This window comes from Desmodus rotundus, chromosome 12, assembly GCF_022682495.2.
Source record: "Desmodus rotundus isolate HL8 chromosome 12, HLdesRot8A.1, whole genome shotgun sequence".
Taxonomy (NCBI): domain Eukaryota; kingdom Metazoa; phylum Chordata; class Mammalia; order Chiroptera; family Phyllostomidae; genus Desmodus; species Desmodus rotundus.
This window is the reverse complement of record NC_071398.1, coordinates 8,285,924-8,309,387: the sequence shown is the minus strand read 5'-3', so window position 1 is coordinate 8,309,387 and position 23,464 is coordinate 8,285,924. Positions and strand designations below refer to the sequence as shown.

General features: G+C 53.8%; 2 protein-coding genes across 2 annotated transcripts in view; one reads left to right on the top strand and one right to left on the bottom strand.

The window, feature by feature from the left end:
* Positions 1-23,464, top strand: part of CIAPIN1 (cytokine induced apoptosis inhibitor 1) — a 249,534-nt gene that overhangs the window by 58,900 nt on the left and 167,170 nt on the right. The gene's annotated exons all lie outside the window — the stretch shown is intronic.
* On the bottom strand, positions 450-21,848 carry ADGRG3 (adhesion G protein-coupled receptor G3). Its single transcript, XM_024551402.3, is given in 13 exon segments — positions 450-4,420; positions 5,574-5,848; positions 6,935-7,028; positions 7,220-7,500; positions 8,667-8,776; positions 8,928-9,028; positions 9,210-9,249; positions 9,760-9,894; positions 10,592-10,738; positions 12,193-12,331; positions 15,978-16,161; positions 20,407-20,521; positions 20,524-21,848. Coding segments are annotated over 13 exon segments (1,836 nt in total). The 5' UTR covers positions 20,629-21,848; the 3' UTR covers positions 450-4,310.

The following is a 23,464-nucleotide window of genomic DNA, read 5'->3' as shown; positions in this document are numbered from 1 at the left end:
GCACAGTCAAAGTGGCCTCCATCAGGACAGATGGGAACCGGTGTGCATCTTGGGGTGGGTGCCCGTCTTGGTGGACCGAACCAGGCTGCCTGAGTCCTGGGTTCTAATCCATCTGGGCCTCTGATTTAGGGCAGTGAAAACTTATGCATTAGGTTAGTGGCCCATTTAAGTGTTACATTTTAGTATCCTTTAAATTCAGAAGAAAAAAATGAATACACTACTGATGAATATACAATTATGAGTCCACACAGGATTATAGTCGTCTTTGTACTAATGCAGTTACAAAATAGAGTTTTTGCTGTTTTGTTTTTGGACAAAGGGACCCATAGAAGTCACAGCGTGGCCCTGTGGAGGTCTGGGGCTAAAACACTGGAAATACTGCAGATGCCCTGCCTGATAAGATTCCGTAGTTGCTGTTACTGGATAAAAGGTAGGAATCCCCTCGAGTCTCAATAACAAAGGATGATCGTTTCTTTCTGGTTGGAATATTATGCAGTCATGAATAACGACGTGTGAAGGACCGATTAGGCGGAGGGAAAGCTCAGGAGACAGCGTGTGGACATCAGTCCCGGTGTGTGCCCTGAGATCCTGAGATCAGCTCCGTGGGATGTTCGCCGGCGTGATGGCAGGAGGGATGAGGACGCAGGAAGCCGGTGACACAGTGGGCTGGTCGGACGGGAGCAACTGATACTATTGTCCAGCTTCCTAATGTTTGTCCATTTCATGCATCCCTATTAAACGGACATCTCTCTGGTCACTCATGCCTTTCACTCTCCGTGTGCCGGTGTGTTCGTTGTAGGGGTTTCCTCCTCTAGAATTGTCTTTTAAAACCTCAGCCCATTTCTCTCTACTTTGGGCGTGTCCTGGTTTTGATGGGCGGGACTTCCAGATGTTAGTCTCTGGTTTTCAGTGTTCCGTCCTCTGTCACATGTCTGCTAACCTCTCCCTGGGTGTTCTTCATTAACCAGAAAAGCTTGATTGTTGATAAAATTAAATTTGCCAGGTTTGAGTCTGATGTTTTGTGCTTATGAACATTTGCTTGAGAAGTCCTTCCTTGCTCTTAGGTTGCATAATATTTTCCGGCACGAACTCCGTAGTTTTGGCACCCCATTTAGATTTTCATCTGCCTGGAGCCCATCTCTGTAGGAGAGTGAGGTAGGGACCCTGTTTTTATTTTTCTCCACATAAGGAGCCAAGGTTCCAACACCATCCTCAGACCCTATGTCCTTCTTGGTCATGTCTGCTCTTGTCATGTATTAAGTCTCCCAGGTGTATGTGAGTCTGCCACTGAGCTCTCTGTTCTGTTCCCCTGGTTTTCATGCCTATCCTTGCACAGACCCCAGGCTGGATTTATCATTATGGTCTTGTAACAACTTCTTAAAGGATCTGTCGTTCATGTTGTCCTTCTGTGCCCTCTCTCATTAAGGTTGACTTAGCTATTTGAGGCCTATATGCCTCCATATAAATTTTAGAATAATTTTTGGAAAGTCTTAAAGAATCATTTGGAGTCTTTATTTAAATTGCATTGTATTCCTCGATTGATTTGTGGAGAATTTTAATTTTTGGATAATGTTATCCATCTGAGAGCACAGAGCAAGTAGGTCTTCTTATTTCCTGTGTACTTGTTATATTGTAATAAAAAAAATACTAGGAATGAAGAAACTAGGGTAGAACAGAAAGAACTGGGGAGCCATGGTGGGGATCGGGGGACCCCTCCTGCAGCACACCGATGGCCACCACAGCTTGACAAGGTGAAGGTGATGGCCAGGGAAAAGCTCAGGGTCAGCCACATTCCTGCCGGACCAGGTGGCCCGGGCACTGGGCAGCCTTCTCGGCCAGTATCTCATTTACTCCATCATCCACCCTGTGGGGCAGCTACCGCCGTCCCACCTTCACAGGTTCAGGAGGTGAGGAACTGGTCCAAGCCAGGTGCAGAGGTTGAATTTGGACCAGGCAGGCTGCCCACCTCCTGGGTTGCTAGGGTGATGGTCCAGTGACAGGAGACCCCTGCTCATTCATGCTGGGCCTTGGGGTATATTTTTACCATGGCCCTGCCTGGCCTCAGCACATGTTCAGCTTGGCACTTGGAGCTGCTTTTGCAGTGACCCCTGGCAATGAGGGACCACCCCTCTGCCCCTGCCTGGCCCTGGGCTGGAGAGCCATCGCTCCCCACACCCTCTCCCTCTGCACCAGGAAACCCAGCTCACCTGGGCTCGGGATTCCCACTGCACGTGTCTGAGAAACCACAGGGGTTCAGGGGGTCAGGGACGAGGTGATAATCCTTGAACCCAGGGAACGCTCTGGGAGGAGGTGTCAGCAACCCTGGGATGCCCCAGCCCTAGCATCGTCCCAGCCCGCAGACCGGCATTGTGCAGGTCGCTGGGCCTCTCCGGCCACCAGGCCTCATCCCCCACAGGGCTGGGCCACTCAGCAGAGCTGTGAAGAGGACTCAGGAAGGGAGCTTTGACCTTCACACACCTCCTAGTTCACGTCCTTTACCCAGGGGCTCCCCCTGGTGTTTCTTTAAGCCAAGGAAAGGGGTCTCTGGAAGTCAACTAACTCCTGCCACATCAGGTGACGGGCATTTGACTTTTGTCACCTCACTTAATGCTCTCAGGACGAGGCAAGGACTTGATCTCAGTTTTACAGATGGGGAAACTGAGGCTTAGAGAGGTACAGTGACATGCCCAGGGTCACACAGCCCCCGAGTAGCAGAGCAAGGGCTTGAACCTGGGCCTGTCAGACACTGTCCCTCCTGGGCATGGGTTGGTAACTCTGAGACTTTGGGGAAAGAAAGCAGAGATCTCGGGTGTGAGAAACACGGCCTGTGAAGATAAGACTCCAAAGCCACCAAGTAAAGGCGCAAAAACTAATGATGTGGCTCAACAGAAGTAGTGCCCCCACCCTAGGGTTTCCCTTCCGGGAACAGAGTGGCTTGCTTAAAACAGGGGCCCCCGCTTTCCTGTCTTTCATCTGTTTGCTGGTCCCGTCCATGTGGGGGGAGGGGCTGTGGGAGGGTCTAATAATAACAACTTGTCGTCTGTCGGCAGCGCTCCACCCTCTCCAAAGCTCACTGGAGAGGGGGCTGGTTGGGTGGGGGTGGGAGTCCCCCGATGGTTAGTAAATAAAGGCTAGACTGGGAACATGAACCTTGGTTGGGGCAGGCTTGGGGGAGGGGCTGCCGTCCTTCTGCCTCTGTCCCTCTCCCTCTGTGTTAGCTTGTCTGTTAATCCTCCCTCTCTCTATCTCTCATCTCTGCATCTCTTTCTTTATTATCTCTGTCTCTTTTCGTTTCCTACTGAGGAAACCAACACAGGGGTGTGACACAGCAGAGGTCCAGCCATGGGAAGTGGCGTCCAGCCTGACACACTCCCCTGGGTCGGGGCCCCGTCAGGCGGGTGCCAAACTCGCACATCCACCTATTCGGCCAGCAAATATTTATTCAGGGCCCCGAACGCACCAGGGCCGGGCTGAACGGGTGAGTAAGGCCGCCACAGTGCCTGCTCTGTAGGTGCTCAGTTTCCAGGGGAGACGTGGCCTCCCTCTCTCTGCTCAGCCCAGCCCTACCCCCACCCTGGCCCCTTGGCCCTTAGGTGCACATAGCCCTGGATCCCCAGCCCACCGTGACAACAGACCAGAGGTCAAGCCACCCACGTGGCAGTCCTCCTAATGGGAACAGAAGGTGTCCCACCCACTAAGTGGCATTCTCTGAAATTCAGTGTCCCGGACACCTGGAGGGCTGGCAGTTCCCTAAGTGGGGAGACAGGCTGAACTCAGGAGCAGGCAAGCTGGGAGGACCAACCCCCCAAAACAAACCTCTGGTTCACAACCACCCTAGTGCCTGAGGGGATGACTCTCACTAGAGGCAGCTGGTGGGTAGAGAGGCAGTGACAAAGATGAGACGGAGGGAGGGAGAGTCTGGGGCTCCTTTGAGGGGCTGAGCCAACAACAAGCATCTCTAGCTGGGCTCAGGCCCTTACTGAGGCCAGAAGGTGGGCAAAGGCGTAGGTAGGCTGCTTTGCTAGGAAGGAGGGCGGTGGGGTCATGGCGGAAGGGGTAAGGGTGTCCCTCTGTGCTGTCCGGGTCCCGAGATTGTAGGCACTTTGGATGCCTGCAGTTCCTGGATTTGTGGACTTTCAGACCAGAGATGAACCTGGATAGGACCTTTGAGGTCACGTGGTCCTACCTGGTCCCCATCCCCTCCCCCCTCCACTTTGTTAGACATGGGAACTGAGGCCCAGAGGGAGGCAGGGAGCCGTCCAAGGTTACAAAGTGGGTTGGAGCTGAGTCCGGAGCCCAGGGCCGGCCCCCTATTCGTGTGACACGGTGTGGGTCTGCTCAGCGTGGGCAGTGCCAGAAGAGGTGCCGGTGCTCTGGCTTGGGAAGTAGAGCACGATGATCCAGCAGAAGAGGAAGACACCTGCAGGGAGGAGAGACGACTGCTGAGCCCAGGAGGCTGACAGGGGGCTGGCCGGCGGCTGCTCAGAGGAGAAAGAACCCCACTGTAAAAGTTCAAGAACTTATGGGAAAATCAGTTGCCACATACTGAAGGCCTCCTGTGTTCCCCATGTGCATTATGTCAGCTATTCATGATGAAATCTGGCGAGGTTAGTGTGGGATTATCCCAACTATGCAGATGACTGGGTCCGAGGAGCCAAGTGACTTGCTGGGGTCACGAGTGGAGTCTGGATTTGAATACAGGCCTGCCTGTCCCCAGTGCTCCTAGCCACGATGCCACACCGTTTCATGAGACATTGGGAGCCAGGCCTATTTTTGTGGGCTCACACCTGCTAGGTCCAGGACACGGGGGTTCCCTGGACGAGATGACTGTGGACCAAAGCCTGGGTAGGCAGGCTGTGAGGCTTCTTTAAGCTGTGTGCATGCAAGGGGGGTGTGTGGACCAAAGAGGAACTTGGGGCACCTGCCCTTTTGCTGGGATACCAGAGAAAGGACCCTGTGGGGGCAGGAAGCAGATGTATCAATCATTTCCTCCACTAATCACTTCCTTCTGGCCTCCACCACTCCTTGGAGACTGTCCATGTCATGTGGCCACCATATCATGTGACTGTGGCCTCCTGGTCACTGCTGATTGGACCAGAGATGGACACCTGACTAAGATGGCCCAATCAGATCCTTAATTTTCCTAAGAATGTGGAAGAGATGGAATCAGACCATAGTCACTAAACTTGGAAGGTCATGTAGGGTTGAGGTGACCACCTTGGGCAGCCACTGGGGGGCCATGGGTAGGAACGGGCCAGTGGAGAGAGGAGGATGGAGGAGTTTCTGCAGAGAGAAGAAGGTGAGAGGCCATGTGTGGATCCAGAGAAAAAAGATGGAGAAAGTATCTGCTTTGGTTTGGGTGGCTTTTCCTGAGCCTGGCACCAGCTCCCATGAGGTCAGCCAGCCTTCCCACCCTGGAGCTTCTGGGAGAGCCTTGGATATTTAAAATCAATGCCCTTGATTTGGGCTGGCCTGAGTGGAACCCTGTTTCTTGCAAACCATTCCCTCCCCACCTCCCTACACTCTTGGTGCAGATGAGGCAGCCTGCCTCCTCCCTGGGCCAGGAGCCTCACCTTGGAAGGAATTGAACAGTGCAAAGACATAGATGGTGGACAGGCCCAGGGGCGTGAGGATGGCCAGCCCCCATGTCATGCCCACCAGGCTTGAGAGGCCCAGCAAGGTGAGGACCCCCTTCCATTTCTGCCGCTTCTCCTTGCCTGCCGTGGCACTTGGCAGCGTGAAGATCTTCCAGGCCACCAGGCCCAGGACCATGGCGTTGAAAAGGTAGGTGACGAGGAAGTAGCCGTGGACGGTGATGTAGAGGGCAGTTTTCTTACTGAACCAGCACCTGGTGGAGGTCAGTGGCCATTGAGACTGGGCCAGGTATCCCCAGACCAGCAAACCCTGGGCAATCTCCCCGGTCGACCGTCAATGACCAGGAAGATGCCTTCCTTTCCCTGCCTCCACCCATTGTCCCCCACTCCCCTGGGGCAGGGCTCTCAAATGGCTCCAGTCTGCTGTCTCTTTAGACGGGTGGGGGCAAAAGGGTCCATCTGACCCCGAAGACATGTTTTGTTTGCCCCACGTTATGTGGGGGTAAACAAAAAGTAGGACGGTTGGTGTAAACATCTTTCCGTTTCTCTTGTAAAACCATACGCCTGGCAGATGTCCATTAGATGGGTGTGTGACTGCCAGTCAACAGCAGTCCCCACCCAGGCCACCTCATGCACTTTGTTATCACCTACTGGAACCCTGTGACCCCCCACTTTGAGGCCCAGGGGACAGGACCAAGGCCCCACCAGCCCCTCTTAAGCACAGAGCCATGGGCCTGGGACAGGCGCCTGGGAGAGGCTCAGCTCTGCCACCTGCCCTCTGCACTGTAGAGGTGAACGGCACAGAAGAGCATGTCTATCAGCCCACCTCACTGCCCCCTACCCCATTGTACAGATGAGGAGACTGAGGCCCAAGGAGAGGACGGGCTTGTCCAAAGTCACACAACAACTCAGAGGCAGAGCCTAGATAGGACCGGGGCTGCTGGGAATGTTGGGCCTGTCATGCCCTGAACGAGGCCACCTGGCCGAGGGGCAGGTGGGGGCTGAAATCCAGCCGAGTGCCCCGCACGGCAGGTGAGGGGTGGGATACACTTTTAAAAGTTTGTCCCACAGTGCCATATGGGCTGGTGGCAGGCCAGGCGACAGCAAGGCCTCCGGCCTCCTGGTCCGGTTCCTTCTCCTGCTTCTCAGAACCCCTTGCTCACTGCATTCCTCTCCCTAGGCCTCAGTTGACTCCTGCCGGTCATGAACTAGCTGGATCTGAGGGTCTTTTGCCTTGACTTACCCCGTCTCTCCACCCAGTGTTCCCGCCTCTCCCCACCTCCCTTGATATGTACAGCCAGGGACCTGACGTCACTCCCCCTGCCACAGCCACCACTCACAGCTCCAGTGTGATCCTGCCCTCCTGGTCTGGGATGGTGTAGAGGCCATAGCTTTTGGCACTCCCGGTACCGATGACCATTAGGGCTGGCAGGCCTGGGTGGGAGGAGGAGGCATGGCATTGCTGGGACTCCCGTGACACGTCCTCCTGCAAAACCCCCTCCAGCTGCCCATCCTGCAAACCCCGAGACTATCTGAGAGACAGAGCCACTGCTCTCCCCTAGGCTGCTCCTCCCCCTGCCCCTTCAGGGCCAGCCATCCCCTCTGCCCACCCAGGCAACACCTACCCCAGCCCACCAGGCTCAGCTTTAGGAAGTAGTGCCCGAAATAGGTGTTAAAGACCCTGATGACGAGCAGGTAGAGGTGGAAGGCTTCCAGGCCCATCCAGGTGAAGACACAGAGCAGGAAGTAATGGAAGATGGCCCCCCGGGCCCAGCAGGCGACAAGGGACAACTTCCGGTCATGCCCCAGATTGATGAAGAAGGTTAGGTTCAGGAGGAACAAGCTAACGCTCAGGGCCACGTGGATCTTGAGAGCATCTTCTGACTCGAACCTCTTCCGGAAGAACCTGGGGACAGAAGGGCCAGTGAGAGGCTGCAAGAGGCCACCCTGGGCCTTTCCATCCACGTCCTGTGTCCCACCCCTGCCTCAGCCGGAGTGTGACTGCCCTTAGGCTCTGGCCCAGGAGCCCTCTCATGACACCTCAGAACCTGCTGGCCTCCGCTCTCAACTCGGTGCTTCAGCCAAACTGCATACCTTGCAATTCCCGGAATGCATCCACGCCTCCCACGCTTTGCCCTGTCCCTTCCCTTCACTCTCAGTGGTTTTCCCTGCTTTGTCTTCAGATCTCTCCTTGGCCACTTCCTTCTGGGGAGGCTGTCTCTGAGCACCCCTTATCCCAGGCTGTTTACCTTCCCCTTGTCACTGGAGCTGGCCCTTTGTTAGCTCAAAACCAAGTGCAGGCACGTTGACCTGGCCCGGCCAATCAGGGCAGTTGGTCCCGGGACCACAGTGACCTGCGCAGTCCCATAGGGGCACATGGCCTGGGTTAGATCAATAAAACTGGGCTCTGGTGTGCATGGGATAAAACTGCACAGAACACACAAACACACACGTGAAAAACGGTAACAACTCGATGAGGTCTGTCTTCCAGGTGGTGACCTTGGACCAATGTCAGTTCCCTGGTTTTGATATCGTACTGGAGTTACGTAAAATGTCGTCTTGGGGGAAAGCTGGATGGAGAAAGCATGGGACTCTGCGTACTGTTTTCACCACTTCCTGTTAGTCTACAATGATTTCAAAACTGAAAAAAACTGTAAAGACTTCGATTCTGGGACTCAGTGTAGGATAGGAACTGGCTCGGCAGCTAAGACACTGGGAGGCGTGCCTGGGGCTCCCCGGGCCCCTGCGAGGGTAGAAGTTGCCTGACATGACAAAGCAGAGCGCAAAGCTATGAGCAGCAGAGGGACACCAGTTCCTGGGGATGGAATCGTGGCTCCCGCTGAGCCTTGGGTTTTCCAGTTACGTGACCCACACATTCCTTATTATGTTTAAGCCAATCTGAGTGGAGCTTCTGCCATTGTAACGGAAATGGCCCAAACACATTTCAACCTCCAAACCCATTTTATAGATGCGGAAACTAAGGTTTGGAGAGGATGTCAGTGACGGGGTGCCTTTGACCCAGCACCGCTGCTGCCTCTTGAGGACGAGAGGGAACAGCGAGGGGTCACCCACCTGAGGGCAGCGAAGACGATGGTGAAAGCCAGGAAAACCATGGAGGCTCCGCAGCCAGCCTGGGAAATTTTTGTGAGGGCCTGCACGGTGACCTTGTCCAAGACTGGCCTCTGTGGGTGATCCCCCCAAACAGGATCCCATCAGCTGGAGGCCGGGCCTGCCCTCCCCGCAAGGCCCTGGCCCCTGCCAGGAACCACCCTCCCTGAGACAGGAGTCTGGGCACCTCCAGAGCTGCCAGGATCAGGGTGGGTGGGTTGTTACCAGCAGCAGGGCAAAGAAGGTCAGGTGGTCACAGCGGCATACAGTCTGCTTGGCTCCGAGCTCTGTGGAGCAGCCTTCAGAAGACCAGTCTCCCGCTGACCCTGGATAGGAGGGGAGGGGATTGTCAGGGACGAAAGGGAGGAAAAAAGGAACAGAAGAGACCAGAGAGGAGGGAAAGGGAAGGGAATGAACAGGAGGGAAGAGAGGGGAGGGGCCCTGCACCCCTAAGGGACCCCATACCCTCCCACCTGTCCTACCCAGAGAAGGTCCTCCAGGCCCTACCTTTAGTCACATCCCAGAATACGCAGGTGAGGGTCATGTTCTGCAACCAGAGAGCGGGAGTCAGGGGGCAGATGGGGAGGTTGGGAGAGGGGGGAGAACCACATGGAGGGGAGGCGGGAGGACAGCGTGCTCCCTGGTCTCAGCATGCGTGTGCATCAGGTAGAGAGCAAGGTTCACCCCGCTGACATAGAAACACCAGCCACCCATGTGATGGCTCCCAAGTCAGCACATGAGGCCATGGGTGTGGTGACAGGCAGCGGGTGGGAGGGCTGCCTGTCTGCGGGGGGATGTGTGCTGCCGAGGGCAGGTATGTGGGGGTGCCGGGTCCCGTGAACGCCTCTGTGAGCATGTGAGTGGGAGGGGTCTGGGCACAGGTGGGCGTGTGTCCCTGGGCACAATGGTGTGTGTGGCCCTAATGGCTTCTCCTGGGTGGTTGTGGAGGGTGGGTGGTGTGGTGTCCTATGTATGTCTGCCTGCGTGCCCAGGGTTGCCCACCCGCCTGTCTGCCCCTGAGTAACTGCCAGGCCTGGGAAGGGGTAGGGGGACTCACGGGAGGCTGCTGCTGGTGGGAGAAGGTGATCTCCAGAGGCTCCGTCAGCCCGGTGACACGCGTACGGCCCACACTCAGGCCCACCAGGCGGTTGTTCAACACGCTGCCATCATTCTCCAGGCTCAGCCTGGGGCCCTGTGGAGGGAAAGTAGGGAGGCCCGGCTGCAGAAAGGGCTTCTTGGGGGCTTCTGGGACCCGTGGCCCTTGCCTGGAGGGCAAAGTTTGAGACCAGGGGACCAGGGGACCAAAGGGTCACCCTGCCTGCTGCTCCCTATGGTCTCTTGCTCGAACTGGGCCAGGGGGTACCCGACAGTCTCCCTCACGAGCCTCTGGGCCTCCTCTGCCCTCTTAACCAGAGGGCGCAGGGCCCCCAGAAAAATCAGCCCATAGTTGCAGGGTGCTGGGTGGCCACAGGGCGGGGGCGGGGTGAGCACCCGGCCACACCAGCACTAGGCATATGCATATCTGCATGTGAGTGGACACGTGTCTCTGAGGATGCACATGGGGCACGCCGTCAAGGGCGTGGGCACACTTGCTCATGTGGATTACGTGTGCACCCAGGAAAGCATATGCGTGTTCGTGCACACACAGGGCCCCACGGGGGACACACATACAAGTCCCAGGGCACAGGTGTGTAGGACCAGTCTAAGTCGGAAGTCCACAGGCCCTAGAGACTGGGGTCTGGGGTAAGCGTGGGCTGCTTGGGAAACATCCCCAGAGACTCGTCCCCTCCGCCATCCCCATCCTCAGGGAAGACCCCATGGACGGCAAGTTCAAGCACTGCCTGGTGAACCTCAGGGCTGCCCCGAGCCGCCATCTGGCTTCTCCTCACCTTGAAGAGATTCCCCGACCCAATGTCCAGGACAGATATGGCCAAGCGGACCTCCGACCTGCTGCCCTGCAGGGATGCAAACAGGCTCCTGGGCAGCCGGACTCTGTCAGGGAGCTTGTGCTTCTCCTTCGGCACCTGACCCAGAATCTGTAACCACAGACACAGTGGCTCCTTCCTTACCCGAGAATTCCAGCCCCCAACACAGGTTCTGCCATTCCCCTGCAGGGAAGAGAAACTGAGGCACACCGGGTGGAGGAGCAGCACCTGAGGACCTTAGCTCTGAGAGGCAGGACATCGTGGGGCACAGCCCAAGCTCTGCTCTGTCCAGGCTGTGAGTTCTGGACAAGTCCCGGCACCCACAGGGCCTCCATTTCCCCCAGTGTGGAGAGTGGAGGTAACCAGGGGCCTGCGTGGCCACCTGCGAGGCTGAAAGTGAGCTGTAAAGAGAGGACACCTGGATGGGCTCGGTTTGCAGCTGTGGGGAAGGGTCAGCTGTGGTGCACATGTGGCCAGGGTCCCGACAACCCCTATGGCCCTATAGGTTATTACGGGGTTAGTGTCTGGCTTCTGACTTGGAAGGAAGTGGAAAGAATAAGGCCAGAGCTAAGAATGCTCAAAATGTTAAAATAACTTTCACTGGCAAATGCAAAGCATGTCTTGTTCGTTCTCTGACCTCACTGTTCCCCGAAGACGACCCCACCTGGTGCTGCCTCACGAGTAGCCCACGGGCAGAGGATCAGGGCAGCTAAGGGTTGGAGCTGAAGGCTCTGGCTTTCTCCTTCCCAGTCTGCACCCTTGTCAAAAGGACATGTGATTTCTGGAGCCAGGGCACATCCCACTCAGAGGGCTCAGCCAATTGGAGGACGTGATAAAGGGTTGAGAAGGACCCTATCCATCCTCCATCTCCCCTTCTCCAGACAGACCCAGAAGTTCCTCCTGCCTGCTGCCTGCCCTTCCACACCTGGCTTCATTCCTGAAGGAGGCTGCACCCTCGCTGTGCCAAGCATTCCTTGTGAATTATCTCATTTGCCCCCCTGATAATCTTGAACTTGGGCAACACTACCATCACTTTACAGATGGGAAACTGAGTCTAAGAAAACTTCAGTAATTTGCCCAAGATCACAATAGCCGGTAAGGGGCAGAGCTGGGATTTGAACCCAGACAAATGTAAATCCAGAGGCTGCCCATTCAGCCCTTTGCAGGACCACTAGTGTGGCTTCACTTGCTTCAAATGTGCCCCTGGGTGGAAGAGCTCACGGCAACTCCGGGCTTTGAAGGAGCCACGGAGCTCATTTTACAGATAAGACTCCAGGGATTTCCACTCTCATGGGGTCAGGGGGCCACCAGGCACCAGAACTCAATCTCCTCATGCTCCATTCAATGATCTTCCAAATGTCGCACCCTAGAAACCTGGATAACCTGTTACCAGGACCCTCGCATCCATGAACTCACTAGCACCCACTACTAGCAAGGTGGCAGAGCCCTCCTTAGAGGGACGCGTTTTGATAAGCACCAAGCACAGACCATGCCTCTCTGAGAATTCTGAAAAGTGTGCCCGAGGAAAACACGCTAGAGGTGGGGGTTGCGGGGGAACTCTTCACCTGAGATGGGGTCAGAGAGAAGTGCAGGTCATCTGAGATGTTGGTGCTGATGTTCTTGACCAAAGCCTTCAGAAAAGACAAATTCATTGCCTTCTCCAGGCTCCCCTCCACCAGGTAGTTCTCGTAGTCCAGCCAGTATCTGCAAGAGGCCGGGGGTCAGGAGCCACGTCGGGCTCTGCAAGCTGCGTCACCCAATCACCTGGGCCCCAGCCTAGGTGACAGGAGGTAAGAGATCATGGGTGATCATCCTCAGGCTCTCGGGATAGGAGGGGTGGTCCAGAATACCACAGGAAAGACCCTGAGGTCACCAAGGAGAAAAGGAGTGGCATGGGACCAGTCCAAGCTTGTCCCAAGGGATTCCAGCCAGAAACTTCCCCTGAGGGTTCATGCATTTGTCTTTTTGTGCTAAACTCCATATAACATAAAATTGATCATTTTAACCACTTTAAAGTACAACAATCCAGCGCCCCCAAAGGAAGCCCTTGCACCCATTAAGCAGTCGCTCCCTTCCCTCTACCCCTAGCTTCTGGCAACCACTAATCTGCTTTCTGTTTCTATAAACTTGCCTATTCTGTGTATTTTGTACAAATGGAATTATGTGACCCATCTTTTTGCTTCTTTTACTTAGCATAACGTTTTCAGAGTTCATCTATGTTGTAGCACGTAAAAGTATTTCATTCCTTTTTATGGAAGAATACTATTCCATTGTATGGATATATCACATTTTGTTCACCCGTTTATCCAGTGATGGACGTTTGGCCTACTGTGAACAGGGCTGCTATAAACAATCACATACAAGCTTTTCTTTGAAGGCTTGTGTTTGATTCTTCTGGGCATATACCTAGGAGCAAAATTGCTGGGCCATAGGGTAATTCTATGTTTAACTTCTTGAGGAATTCTCAAGCTGTTTTCCACAGCAGCTACACCGTTTTACTTTCCTGCCAACGACGTCTGGTTCAATTTCTTTGTATACTTGCCAACAATTATTTTTCATTATGTTTTTAATTGGTGCTACCCTAGCGGGTATAAAGTGGTATGGCATTGTGGTTTTCACGTGCACTTCCCTAATGTGTAATGATGTTGAACATATTTTTATATACTTGTTGGTCTTTGTATATCTTTGGAGAAAGTCCTCGGAGTGTTTTCAACCGTGGGAGGATAGTAATTGTGGCGGGGGAGTGAGCGCGTCATCACATTTCTTGAGTGCTAACTGCATACTGGGAACTCAGTCTTTAGAGACTGAGCTATATGGAAGCTGACTGATGGGAACGGAGCTGTTATGGAAACCACAGAGAACACATAAGTTAATTGGCATTTATTTTACCGCAGCTCCCTCGCTTCAGCTCCTGTGTCAGGGCAAGTTCACAGCGCTCTCCATGGTCCTGAAACCTAACTGCGTGCCAGGTTTCTTTTCCTAAACCTGGGGTCCTAAGATCGGCTGCCTGGGGTAGGACTGAGAGAGCAATGAGAGGGAAGAGGGGGAGGGAAGCAGATATAGCCAGATCAAGGCTGTTGGAAAGGAATAGCTATGGAGGGCTTGCCAGGGAGACAAAGGGAGGCTTTTATTTTGACATCATTTTTGAACACTCAGTTATCAAGGGAAAACCCCCCAAAGAAACCACAGAAAAAAATATTGCACCATATAGAGAGTAAGCCATGCAAATATGTGCAAATGTGCTTGGGTAGAGCAGGCAATTAGAACACCATTAAGCTATAACCAGTGGGGAGAGTTCATTCAAATCCATGGACTGAGCTACTTCAGTTGTGTCTAGCTTTTATTTGCCTTTGAGAAATCTAAACAAATGGGTATTGCGATTGTCTTGTCACCAAGTAAAGTAGTGAATTGTATCTCATTATATTTATATATATATATGTATATAAATATAATATATAAATATATCTATAGCGCCTCATGCACTTAATTTTTTTTTTCTTGCCTCATAAAACAACCCAATTTACTATCTCAAAGAAAGATATTCTCACCTGGTTTTCAAGGCACTTTCAAAAGTTATTTAGTGGTGAGATATAGCATATTAAAAAAGCCTAAAGCATAGATATACCAAGGAGTTTGTCCTCACAACGCTGACGCCATTTAAGCACCATCTTCCTTGTCCGACATTACCATAGCTGCTCAGATTTCTTTTGTTAATACCTGTCTTTCCGCCTTGTCCCTGTTGTTTTCTTCATGGTAAGTGGTGTGACATTCAACAACTTGTCTTTTACCCTGGAAGGGATGTCTTGACATTCTCGAGACATCTGAATGCCCAGAAAGTTCCATGAGGTGAGGGGCCCTGGAATTCTTGTGGGGTTCATCTCCCATCCCCTAGTTCACCTACGTCTCTGTAAGACATCTTAAGTCCTTGCCCCTTTCTGCTCATTAAATCAAATCAGCATGATGCTGTTGATGTAGCGGACTAGTGATGCTCTGTAGAATGTCAAGATTAATAAGGTCTCTGTGGAGTGTATTATGACAGCGATCGGGAGGATCGACACAGTCTCCATGGGACACTGTGGCAGAATACTGTTGGCTGTGCCGAGTAAAAATAAACGGCCCTGGTAGTCCTTGGCAATTGGTAGGGAGAAAAGAATATCAGCCATGTAAGAGCTGCATACCGATTGCCAGGGGCTGTGTTGATTTATTCAAGGACACACATTCACCTGGGACTGGGGCTGCCATTGGACCTTAAGTTCGTGGTGGTCCACAGTCATTCTCCAAGGCCCACCTTACTTCTGGTGGGTCATGTGGTCGGGATAGGTATCGCCACCACCTCTGTGCCTTTCAAATCTCTCCAGGGGCATTAATCTCTGCAGGGAGGCAGTTTTGTTTCTGGCTTACTATCGTGTGAGAAGACACTCCAGGTGCTTCCACTGAGCTCTTCAATGGGACGCCCTCCCAAAAGCAACTCAATGGAGAAAGCATACTCTTTTCGACAAACAGTGCCAAAACAATTAGATATCCAGAGACAAAAATAGTAGTAGTAACAATATAAAGTTAGACATTTATCTCTCTCTGTGCACAAAAAAACTAATTCCAAAAGCATAACCTAATTATAAGCGCTAAAACCATTTACTTATGGAAGAAAAATTGGGAGAAAATCTTTGTAACCTTGGGCTAGATGAACTTTCTTTGATATGCTATCAAATACACACATAAATTTAAATTGAACTTCATCAAAATTAAATGTGTTGATCTTCAAAAGATATTGTTAGGGAAATAAAAAGACAAGACATATGCTGGGAGAAAATATTCACAAATCATGCATCTGATTTTTTAAAACTTACATATATACAAAGCTCTTAAAACTCAATGAGAAGAAGACAGCCCAATTTCTTAAAAAGGGAGGGAAAGACTTGAACAGTTATTTTACCAAAGAAAATACACAGGTGGCTAAGAAGCACATGCAAAGATGCTCAGCATCATTAGTCCTTGGTGAAAAGCAAGTCAAAGTCACAGTGAGATCTCACTTTACACGCACTGGGTGGCTGTCACCCCAAAGGCTGGCAATACTGCGCAGGTGTGTGAGGCTACAGCTCTCATCGCTTGGGCCTGTGTCTGTCCCTCTGCCACTCCCAGTGGCAGACACACGGCTGACTTATGTCTATATCCGCTAGCTCAGAGGGGTCTCATTAGGTGGGTTGGGGAGAATGTGTCAAACACCAAGGTGCAGAGACAAGATGGGAGCAGTAGTTTCTGGGGGTGTGGGGGCAGCTAGCTCCAACCACTCCCTCCTCCCCAGCCCGGCAGGAACCCCCGATCCCTGCTGCAGCTCAGAGGGCCTGGTTACCTCTGCAGCTTTGCCAGATCACAGGACTCATTGCTCAGCTGTTCGCACTTCCTGAAGCACTTGGCAGTGTCTTCAAGATAGAAGCTTTCGTAATAGCCCTTATTGATGAGCCCCAGGCAGACGCTCCTTGAGTCCTCTGGGTGGGGGTTTCTCCGTGCAGGTGTGCTTGTGAAATCTTCCTTACCTAAGGGAGGGAGACAGAGTGTGAACGAGCTGGGTGGGGAGGGACAGCGAGGGCTCCAGAGTCTGGCGATGTGGGCTGGAATTCCAGCTCTGGTCTATTCACCCTAACTGTGTGCACTTGAGCTGGACTCATACTTTCCCTGGGCCTCGGGTACAAGGTGAAAGGAGATACTACTCCCCATCTTGCAGGGTCAGTGGGATGCTTTGGAGAAAGAGTATACAAAGGGCTTGGGCATGTGGCTCTGCAGATAAAAGGTTTGATATGTTAGTGGTAGTACCCTTGACCACCTCCTCCAAGGAGTCTGCCTGGCTTTTTTGCAGTTGTTTTACATCAGACTTTCCAAAGCCCTTGCAACTGGGGCCTCATGGTATAACTCTTGGATGTATAGTCTTGGTTTGCCTCATTCTCCCACATTCCCATTGCAGCCCTCACAGCGACCTTCTGAGGGGAGTAGAGAACACAGCTCACTGAGGCCCCTGGAACATAGTGACATAAGCAAGGGGACCGGCTAGTTGGAGATGCCTCCAGGACTACAGACCAGCTTTTGTGGCTTCCAGGTCAGTTCCCTTTCACCTGGTGCAGGCGATGGAGAGGAAGCTTTGGGTCGCTTAAGAGCTGTGTGACTTCAGGCAAGTTACTTCAACTCTCTGAGGCTCGAACTTCCCATCAGCCAAATGAGGCTAGTGATGCATTCCTTGCTGTTGGGGGAGGATTAGAGGTCAGAGCCACAAAGGACATAGCTAGCTCACTGTAGCTGTTCAAAGAGCCAGCAGGATTTATCCCAGGTGGTGAGAACTATTTGTATCTTTATGTATGTACGTTGGGTGAATGAAGGTGTCTACACATTTATCTATTTCTGAACAGAAATATTACATACAGAGAGTTTTAAAAAATTAAATTGTGTCCAAAGACACAAAATGAAAAATAACAGTCCTACTGGTCCCAAGTCACCCTCCAGAGTTCACCAACGGTGACAGCTTATTGCACCACCTTCCAGAAGTTTTCTGTGCACATGTTTGTATTAAATCGTTTAAAAACTTGCATGGAGGGAATCCCTTCGCAATAACCCTTGAAGAGCTTTCTACATCAGCACATACTGACCCATTGCATGCTTTATATATCGGCACACTATTCCATTACACGGGTGCTCAAACACTTATTCAACTGGGCCTCTGTCGGTGAATATTTGGAGTTGTTGCTGAACTTTATGGTTGTTGAACACAGTTGCTTACACCATGGTCCTAGAAAACATTCCTAGCATCGGAATTTCTGTGTCAAAATACAGCAGTATGTGCTCTTAAAAATTGCTAGCTATGGTTGAATTTCCTTCTGAAAGGGGCGCAGCTTTCACTGACTCCCCAAGTGGCCAAGTGCGACTGTCCCCCATGTGCTCAGAATCCCAGGCTTCACCGAACATTCCAGTCTTTGCCCGGTCTGGGGAGTGAAGCTGACTGTCGTTTTCATTTACGGAGGACGCTGAGCACCTATTGGTTCGTCTATTTGCGTGAACAGCTTTGTCGAATCTGTTATCCACGTCGAGGGGGTTTTAGCAGTCTATGCCTTTTCACCTCCGGCAGGCCAGGAGCTGTTGGGGGGCTACCTTTGGGGTGTGCAGTGCCGGGCTGAGGCGGCCAGGAGACACGGGCCTTTCATTTTCTACACCCTTCTCCAGTGTTTGATATTTTCTCTTAAATCCCACATGATATTATTCTCACAATTTAAAAAAATTAGTTCATTTTAAAGACAAAAATAAGATACACAGTAAAGATAATGGCAGATCAAAGTCAGAGTAAACGTAGAGTAAAAAATAACATTTTAGAGTGGATTTTATAGCGATCAGATGGAGGTCCGTGTGTACCGATGCCAGAAGCAGCCTACAAAGGAACTTTAAATTTCTGTGCAGTTCTCAAGACACTCCCAGTACATTGTTCAACGGAGAACAACACACGATAAGTGAGTGGTTATATAATTTGATTCACATTTGCATTTTAAACAAAAGAGGAAGAGAAAGAGAGGAAAAGAGAAAGAAGGAAGAGGGGCCCGGGAGGAGGGCCAGGGAGGGAAAGGAAGGGGAGGAAGCGCGGGAAGGAAACTGTCAGCTGGAGGTGAGATCGCATTTTGCCTCAGCGTCAGCGTGTGGCCCAGCTGCGAGGGGCTGTGAGGGGCGTTGACACAGCCTCCCTCCTGGCCTGCTGTCAGCTCTAGTGCTGTCACGTCTGTGAGGCTGTTGACAAGCACCTGGTGCTGAGAAGGTTACCAAATACTGTTTCTGTGATTGTTTCTAGAAGACACGGGAAGCACGGAGCCCGGACAGGGAGCCCAGTCCAGTGCTCCCTGGCACTGATGCAGGCCAGTGCGTGGAGGGTGCCACTTCCCCGCTGCAGACCTGCCCCCCCCTTCTCTAGTCTGCTCTGCCCCAGAGGCTGGCCTCAGAGGGCCACCTCAGTCTAGATTCAAATGGGGAGCAGGCTGGAGGAACGAGGGCAGGGTGATACTTGCCGCTCCTCCTGCCCCTAGGCCCCTCCCCATGGCTTCCTGCCAGCAGCTTGCTTCTCTCTCCCTCACAGCCAGCCTCCCTGGCCTGTATCCCGCCTTGTGGTCCCCCTACCCCTTCCTACACCTTTGTAAAGGGTCCCTTTCTTAGAGAGTGTCTGCTTCCTGCTGGGCCCCCACCATGGCCTGGACTCCTCTGAGGCCCCCTGTCACTGCTAGACTGTGAGCCCACTGAGGGCAGGGACCACACGCTGTACCAGCGCAGGGCCTGGCACCGTGTAGAGGGCACCATCAGAGCTTCATGAATGAATGAATGAATGAATGAATGAATGGGGACATGGGTGACTAACCCATAAATACACACAAAGGAAGGAGTCTTACCTCTAGATATAAACCTCCCAAGGCTCCTCACCCTATTCCAAGGCTGGCGCTCTGCCTGAGCAAGACAAGCCACCCACATCGCCACAGGGTACAGCTGGCCACTCCGGGCAGCCTTGGAGGCCCCGCCAGCAGATTACAGCTTTTGTGAAGGGCCCAGGGTCCTTAGGATGCCCAGAGAGACTGTGGAATGGCCACCCTTGGTTATCAAGTTGATTAATCCATCAAGTGTTGCCTGCCAGCCTGCTTGGCACCTCCCCAGACACCAGAAGGGCAGCACTCTCATTTTTCACCTTTTTTTGGAGCCAGGATCTACATGTTGCACTTCACTGAATCTCCCAATATTTGAAAAGAAGAGAATTCTTGGAAGCCCAAAGTGGTTAGTCTGTGTTCCCAAAGCCACACGACCCCATGCGAATAGACACATGGGGGACAGGCACACGGGCCACTCACTGAGGAGCTGGCAAGGCGCTGAGATGACAGTAGTAAGCAGGGAGCACTGTCTCCCCAAGGGATCACTGCAGAGTTGACAGAGCAGCGAGAGGGTAAAGGAGAGCTGGCCAGGTGGGCAGGAGCTAGAGGACAGCAAGGCCAAGGTCTGGCGTCCTCCATCTGCCCCTGGAGATCGGTCACAGGTGTGTAAGGGCAAGAGCGGAGCAGGGGGAAGAGTATGGTTCCTGGCTTGGGTGACTGAGGACTGTGGGGCCCTTGTGGGGACGGGGAGAGGGAGCCAATGGGTGGTGTGGGTGGTGGAGGGCCATGTAAACCCTGCCTGGCCTCAGCCTCTGGCATGGCCCAGCCCCTTCCCCCAGCAGCTCAGAGGCCAGCCAGGGAAGAGCTTGTCCAGAGCCCTCCCTGGGTCCCAGAGCCAGGCCTGCTGGGGAGACACAGCCCAGGTGTGGGGGGGGAGCACCCTCCACGTTCCCTCCATCTCCAGGGCAATGTGGGCAAGCAAAGGGGCTCTGAGGCCCACGTAGGCCAAAGTCTACCAGGATGACATCAAACTCAAGGACAAGGTTAGAGAAGATGCTCAGACCTTTGGGGTGGGCTCCTCGGAGGACAGGTTGCTGACACCCTCACTCTCTACACCACAGGTGGCAAACACAAGGCCTGAGGGCCAAATCTGGCCCTCCACCTTGTTAATCTGGCCCAGCACCTTGTTTCTACCCAGTGGCAGCGCCAAACTCCTTGCCCCTAGTTAAGGAATAGTTACAGGTATACAGTCCTAAAATTACATTTGGCCTATGAAGGCAACTGGGAGACTGATGTGGCCCCTGGTGAAAATGAGTTTGACCCCCCTGTTCTACACCATTCTTGTCCCTGTTACTGGGCTTCCCAGGCTTGGCAGGAGGGGATGAGGGACCAGTTGCTCACCTGAGGCCAGGAGCAGGAGGAGCAGAAGGAGCAGGAGAAGTCGGACCCCCAGGGCCCTGGGGGTCCCCATCCTAGGCCAGCCTTGCCCACACTGGCGGGAGTCTGGTGGCTGCAGCCGTCCTCTGGTCCCAGGATCTGCAGGGCCCTCCTGTACCCACCCTCCCCTGCAGCGTCAGAGCTTCCTGTGGCCTCTTTGTAACCCTTCCTGCTCCATGGCGCCATCGGGTGGGTTGTGAAAGGTGTGGGGACTAGGCCGTTCTCCTGCCTCACCCCATCCTGTGGCCCCTGCAGAGGGAGCCGGACTTGGCGGGAGCTGCTTGGCGGGACCCACCCAGGGACTCTGCTCCAGGGCCCTGCCCAGGAGAGTGTGGTGGGGCTGGGGCCCTCCAGCCCCAGGTTCCTTTGCACAGTGTGCAGGGGTGGACCACTGGGCAGTGGTTATGAACACAGGCTTTGGGGTCAGGCACACCTTGCTCAGACCTTCTTCCCACAAGCGGGGGCCCCTCTGAACCTGTTTCCTCCTCTGGAAAGCACATAGCAATGCCCCCCAGGACCGGCTCAGAGTGTGAGGAAACCCATTCCATGCCAGGCACACAGACCAGCTGTAGGGGTGAGGATGAGGATGTGGGTGATACCCACGGCCCCTTTCTCACACCTGTGGTTTGAATAAGGTCAGGCTCAAATCTGTGCCTGCTGGGGTCCTGGGAGAAGAAAAGGAGACGGGCCAGGGGCTCTGTCCCTGTCCCCTCAGGCAGGATAACATGAAAGGCAGGATGGGAGGGGGACAGGGACAAGAGCATGAGCTCTGGGGGCTGGTCAGGCCTGGGCTGACATCTGTCCTGGCTGGACAAACTTCCCTGAGATGTCCGTAACTCCCAGCCTCTCAGGAAGCACGCAAGGAGCCCATGAGAGGATGCCTGTGGAATTGCGTGGTCAGTTTGCATGGCCGCTATCTCCACCATCCTTCTATGATTATCATTTGTGAAATCACTGTCGCGCCAGCCCAGACAGGAAGTCGGGGCAGTAAACACGCATGGAGCACGGGGGCGTGAAGGAAGGAAGGGCGGGGCTGGCCACTTAGGCTGCAGCTCCAGTGGCCCCAAGGAAGCTGTGGATGAGGCCAGGGCCCTTGGCAGGATTCCACCACCCCTTTGGTCAGAAGGTAAAGGACACCTCCCGCCGAGAAGGTGTGTGTCACCTGTAACCCCCTCCACATCGCAGGGCCAGAGCAAGACCTGCTCTACTTTGGGGACCTAATATCGACCTGCCCAGCCCTAACTGGCCTCTATTTCCACTTCTTTCCACACAGTGCATGGACAGAGCTCAGTCCCCAGCTGGGTCTGGGCTTCAGGAAGGCTGGGGACGGGATGTCGGGGTCACTCATGGGTGTGGGTGGCAGGCAGGAATCCAGCATGGGGCCGTAGGCCTCTGCAGGGAAGGCTGAAATGGCAGATGGGAACCACTGGGCCTGCCTCTCCTCCCCACCCAGCAGCCCGCCTGCCTCCCTGACCCCACACCCCGGACGGTGGACAGAGGCTCAGTGAATTGTCAACTGCTAAGCCCACCACTGCAGACCTGACCTCACACCTGGGCCCTGCCCCAGAGGGAGACCAGAGTCCCAGAGTGTTCTGCATTTCTGGGAAGACAGGATGTGTGGCAAGGGAGGGTCAGGGAGGGCCAGAGGGAGGGCCACCTTTTCTAGGCTTCATGGACTAGGCTGGAGCCATTTACAGAGCCCTGGGACCCTTGAATCCCAGCACAAACAGAATGTAGCTTCCCTGTCAGCCACCTCCCATCCGGCTTGTCTGAGGGGCTCCAGGGGCGCCTGTCTCCAGGGGCAGGTCCTCCCACCCTCTGCATAGACCCTCCTCCCCACCCCACATTCACCCCTCCGGCTGCTCCAACCTGGTCCCCACCCCAAAGGGGTATTTCCAGACACAAACCTGGTCATGTCCTGGAGGGAACAGTGGCTCCGTTGTCCGAAGTCCCGGAGCCCAGGAAAGTGCATGATAAGAGCCACCAAGGTCAAGGAGAGCCACAGAGCTGTCAGATGGCGCATCCAGGGCCTGTCACAAGAGATGCAACCCGGGACCTTCCTCTCCACTATCTGAGCCGGCCTTGAAAACAGAAACTAGATGCTCAAGAGTTCTTTGAATTTGTTTGAAGGGAGTACTGTGTCCCTGGGTGGGGGCTGGGTCACTCCCTTCCCTCTTGGGGTGGGGGCAGGCACCCCTCTCAGTTCTAGCCAAATGAGGGGGCAGGAAGGCCCTCTGGGGAGACCAAGAGGTCTGGGAGGGGAGCTGGCTGTCATCCCACTAGCTGCCCTCGGTCCTCAGGAGTTGGAAGGAGGTGGAGGCAGAGCCCAGTGGAAGAGGCAGGAGAGGAAGAGGGGTTGGGATAAAGGCCGGGTACAGGTCCCCAAAGCTCCCACATTCACACCCATTGGGGGGCACTGCCAGTTTGCGTTAGCTGCCAAGGTGGCCTTGCACCCATCTCCCCCAGCCCTAGAGGTCCAAGCCTCCTCCCCGGCCTGGCTCCCGGGGGCAGCCAGGAGCGGAGGAAGGAGACTGGTGGGGGGGTGAAAGCACCAGTGTGTGCCGTGGGGACCTGCGCTGGCCCTATAGACCTGGACACAAATAGCGGGGACCAAACACGTCTGCTCGCATAACTCAAGGCGGACAGAAGTGTGTGTGGTCTGCCTCGCCCGTGTCACAGGTTGGGGAGGGGAGATTTGACCCAACAAGGCTGAAGGCCCTGATGCGAGAAGAGTTTGGTCACTTCGTTCTCGCAGCCCACCTACCTCACACGGGTCAGGAAACTGGTTACATGCATCACGTGCCCAGCCAAGAGCTGAATTCGGCCCTCGAGTGTGATTTCTTGGGCCAGCAAAATTTTTTGGATGGCCCAGTGTTAAAATCAAGGGATTTTACATCAGCACAATCTACATTTCTTGTTTCTCATCAAAGGTAGGCGGTCTGGCTACACAGGCCCTTACCCTTGCAAGGCAGGCAGGAACTGGCTGCAGGTGAGTAGCAGCTGCTCCCAAAATGTGGGTGCA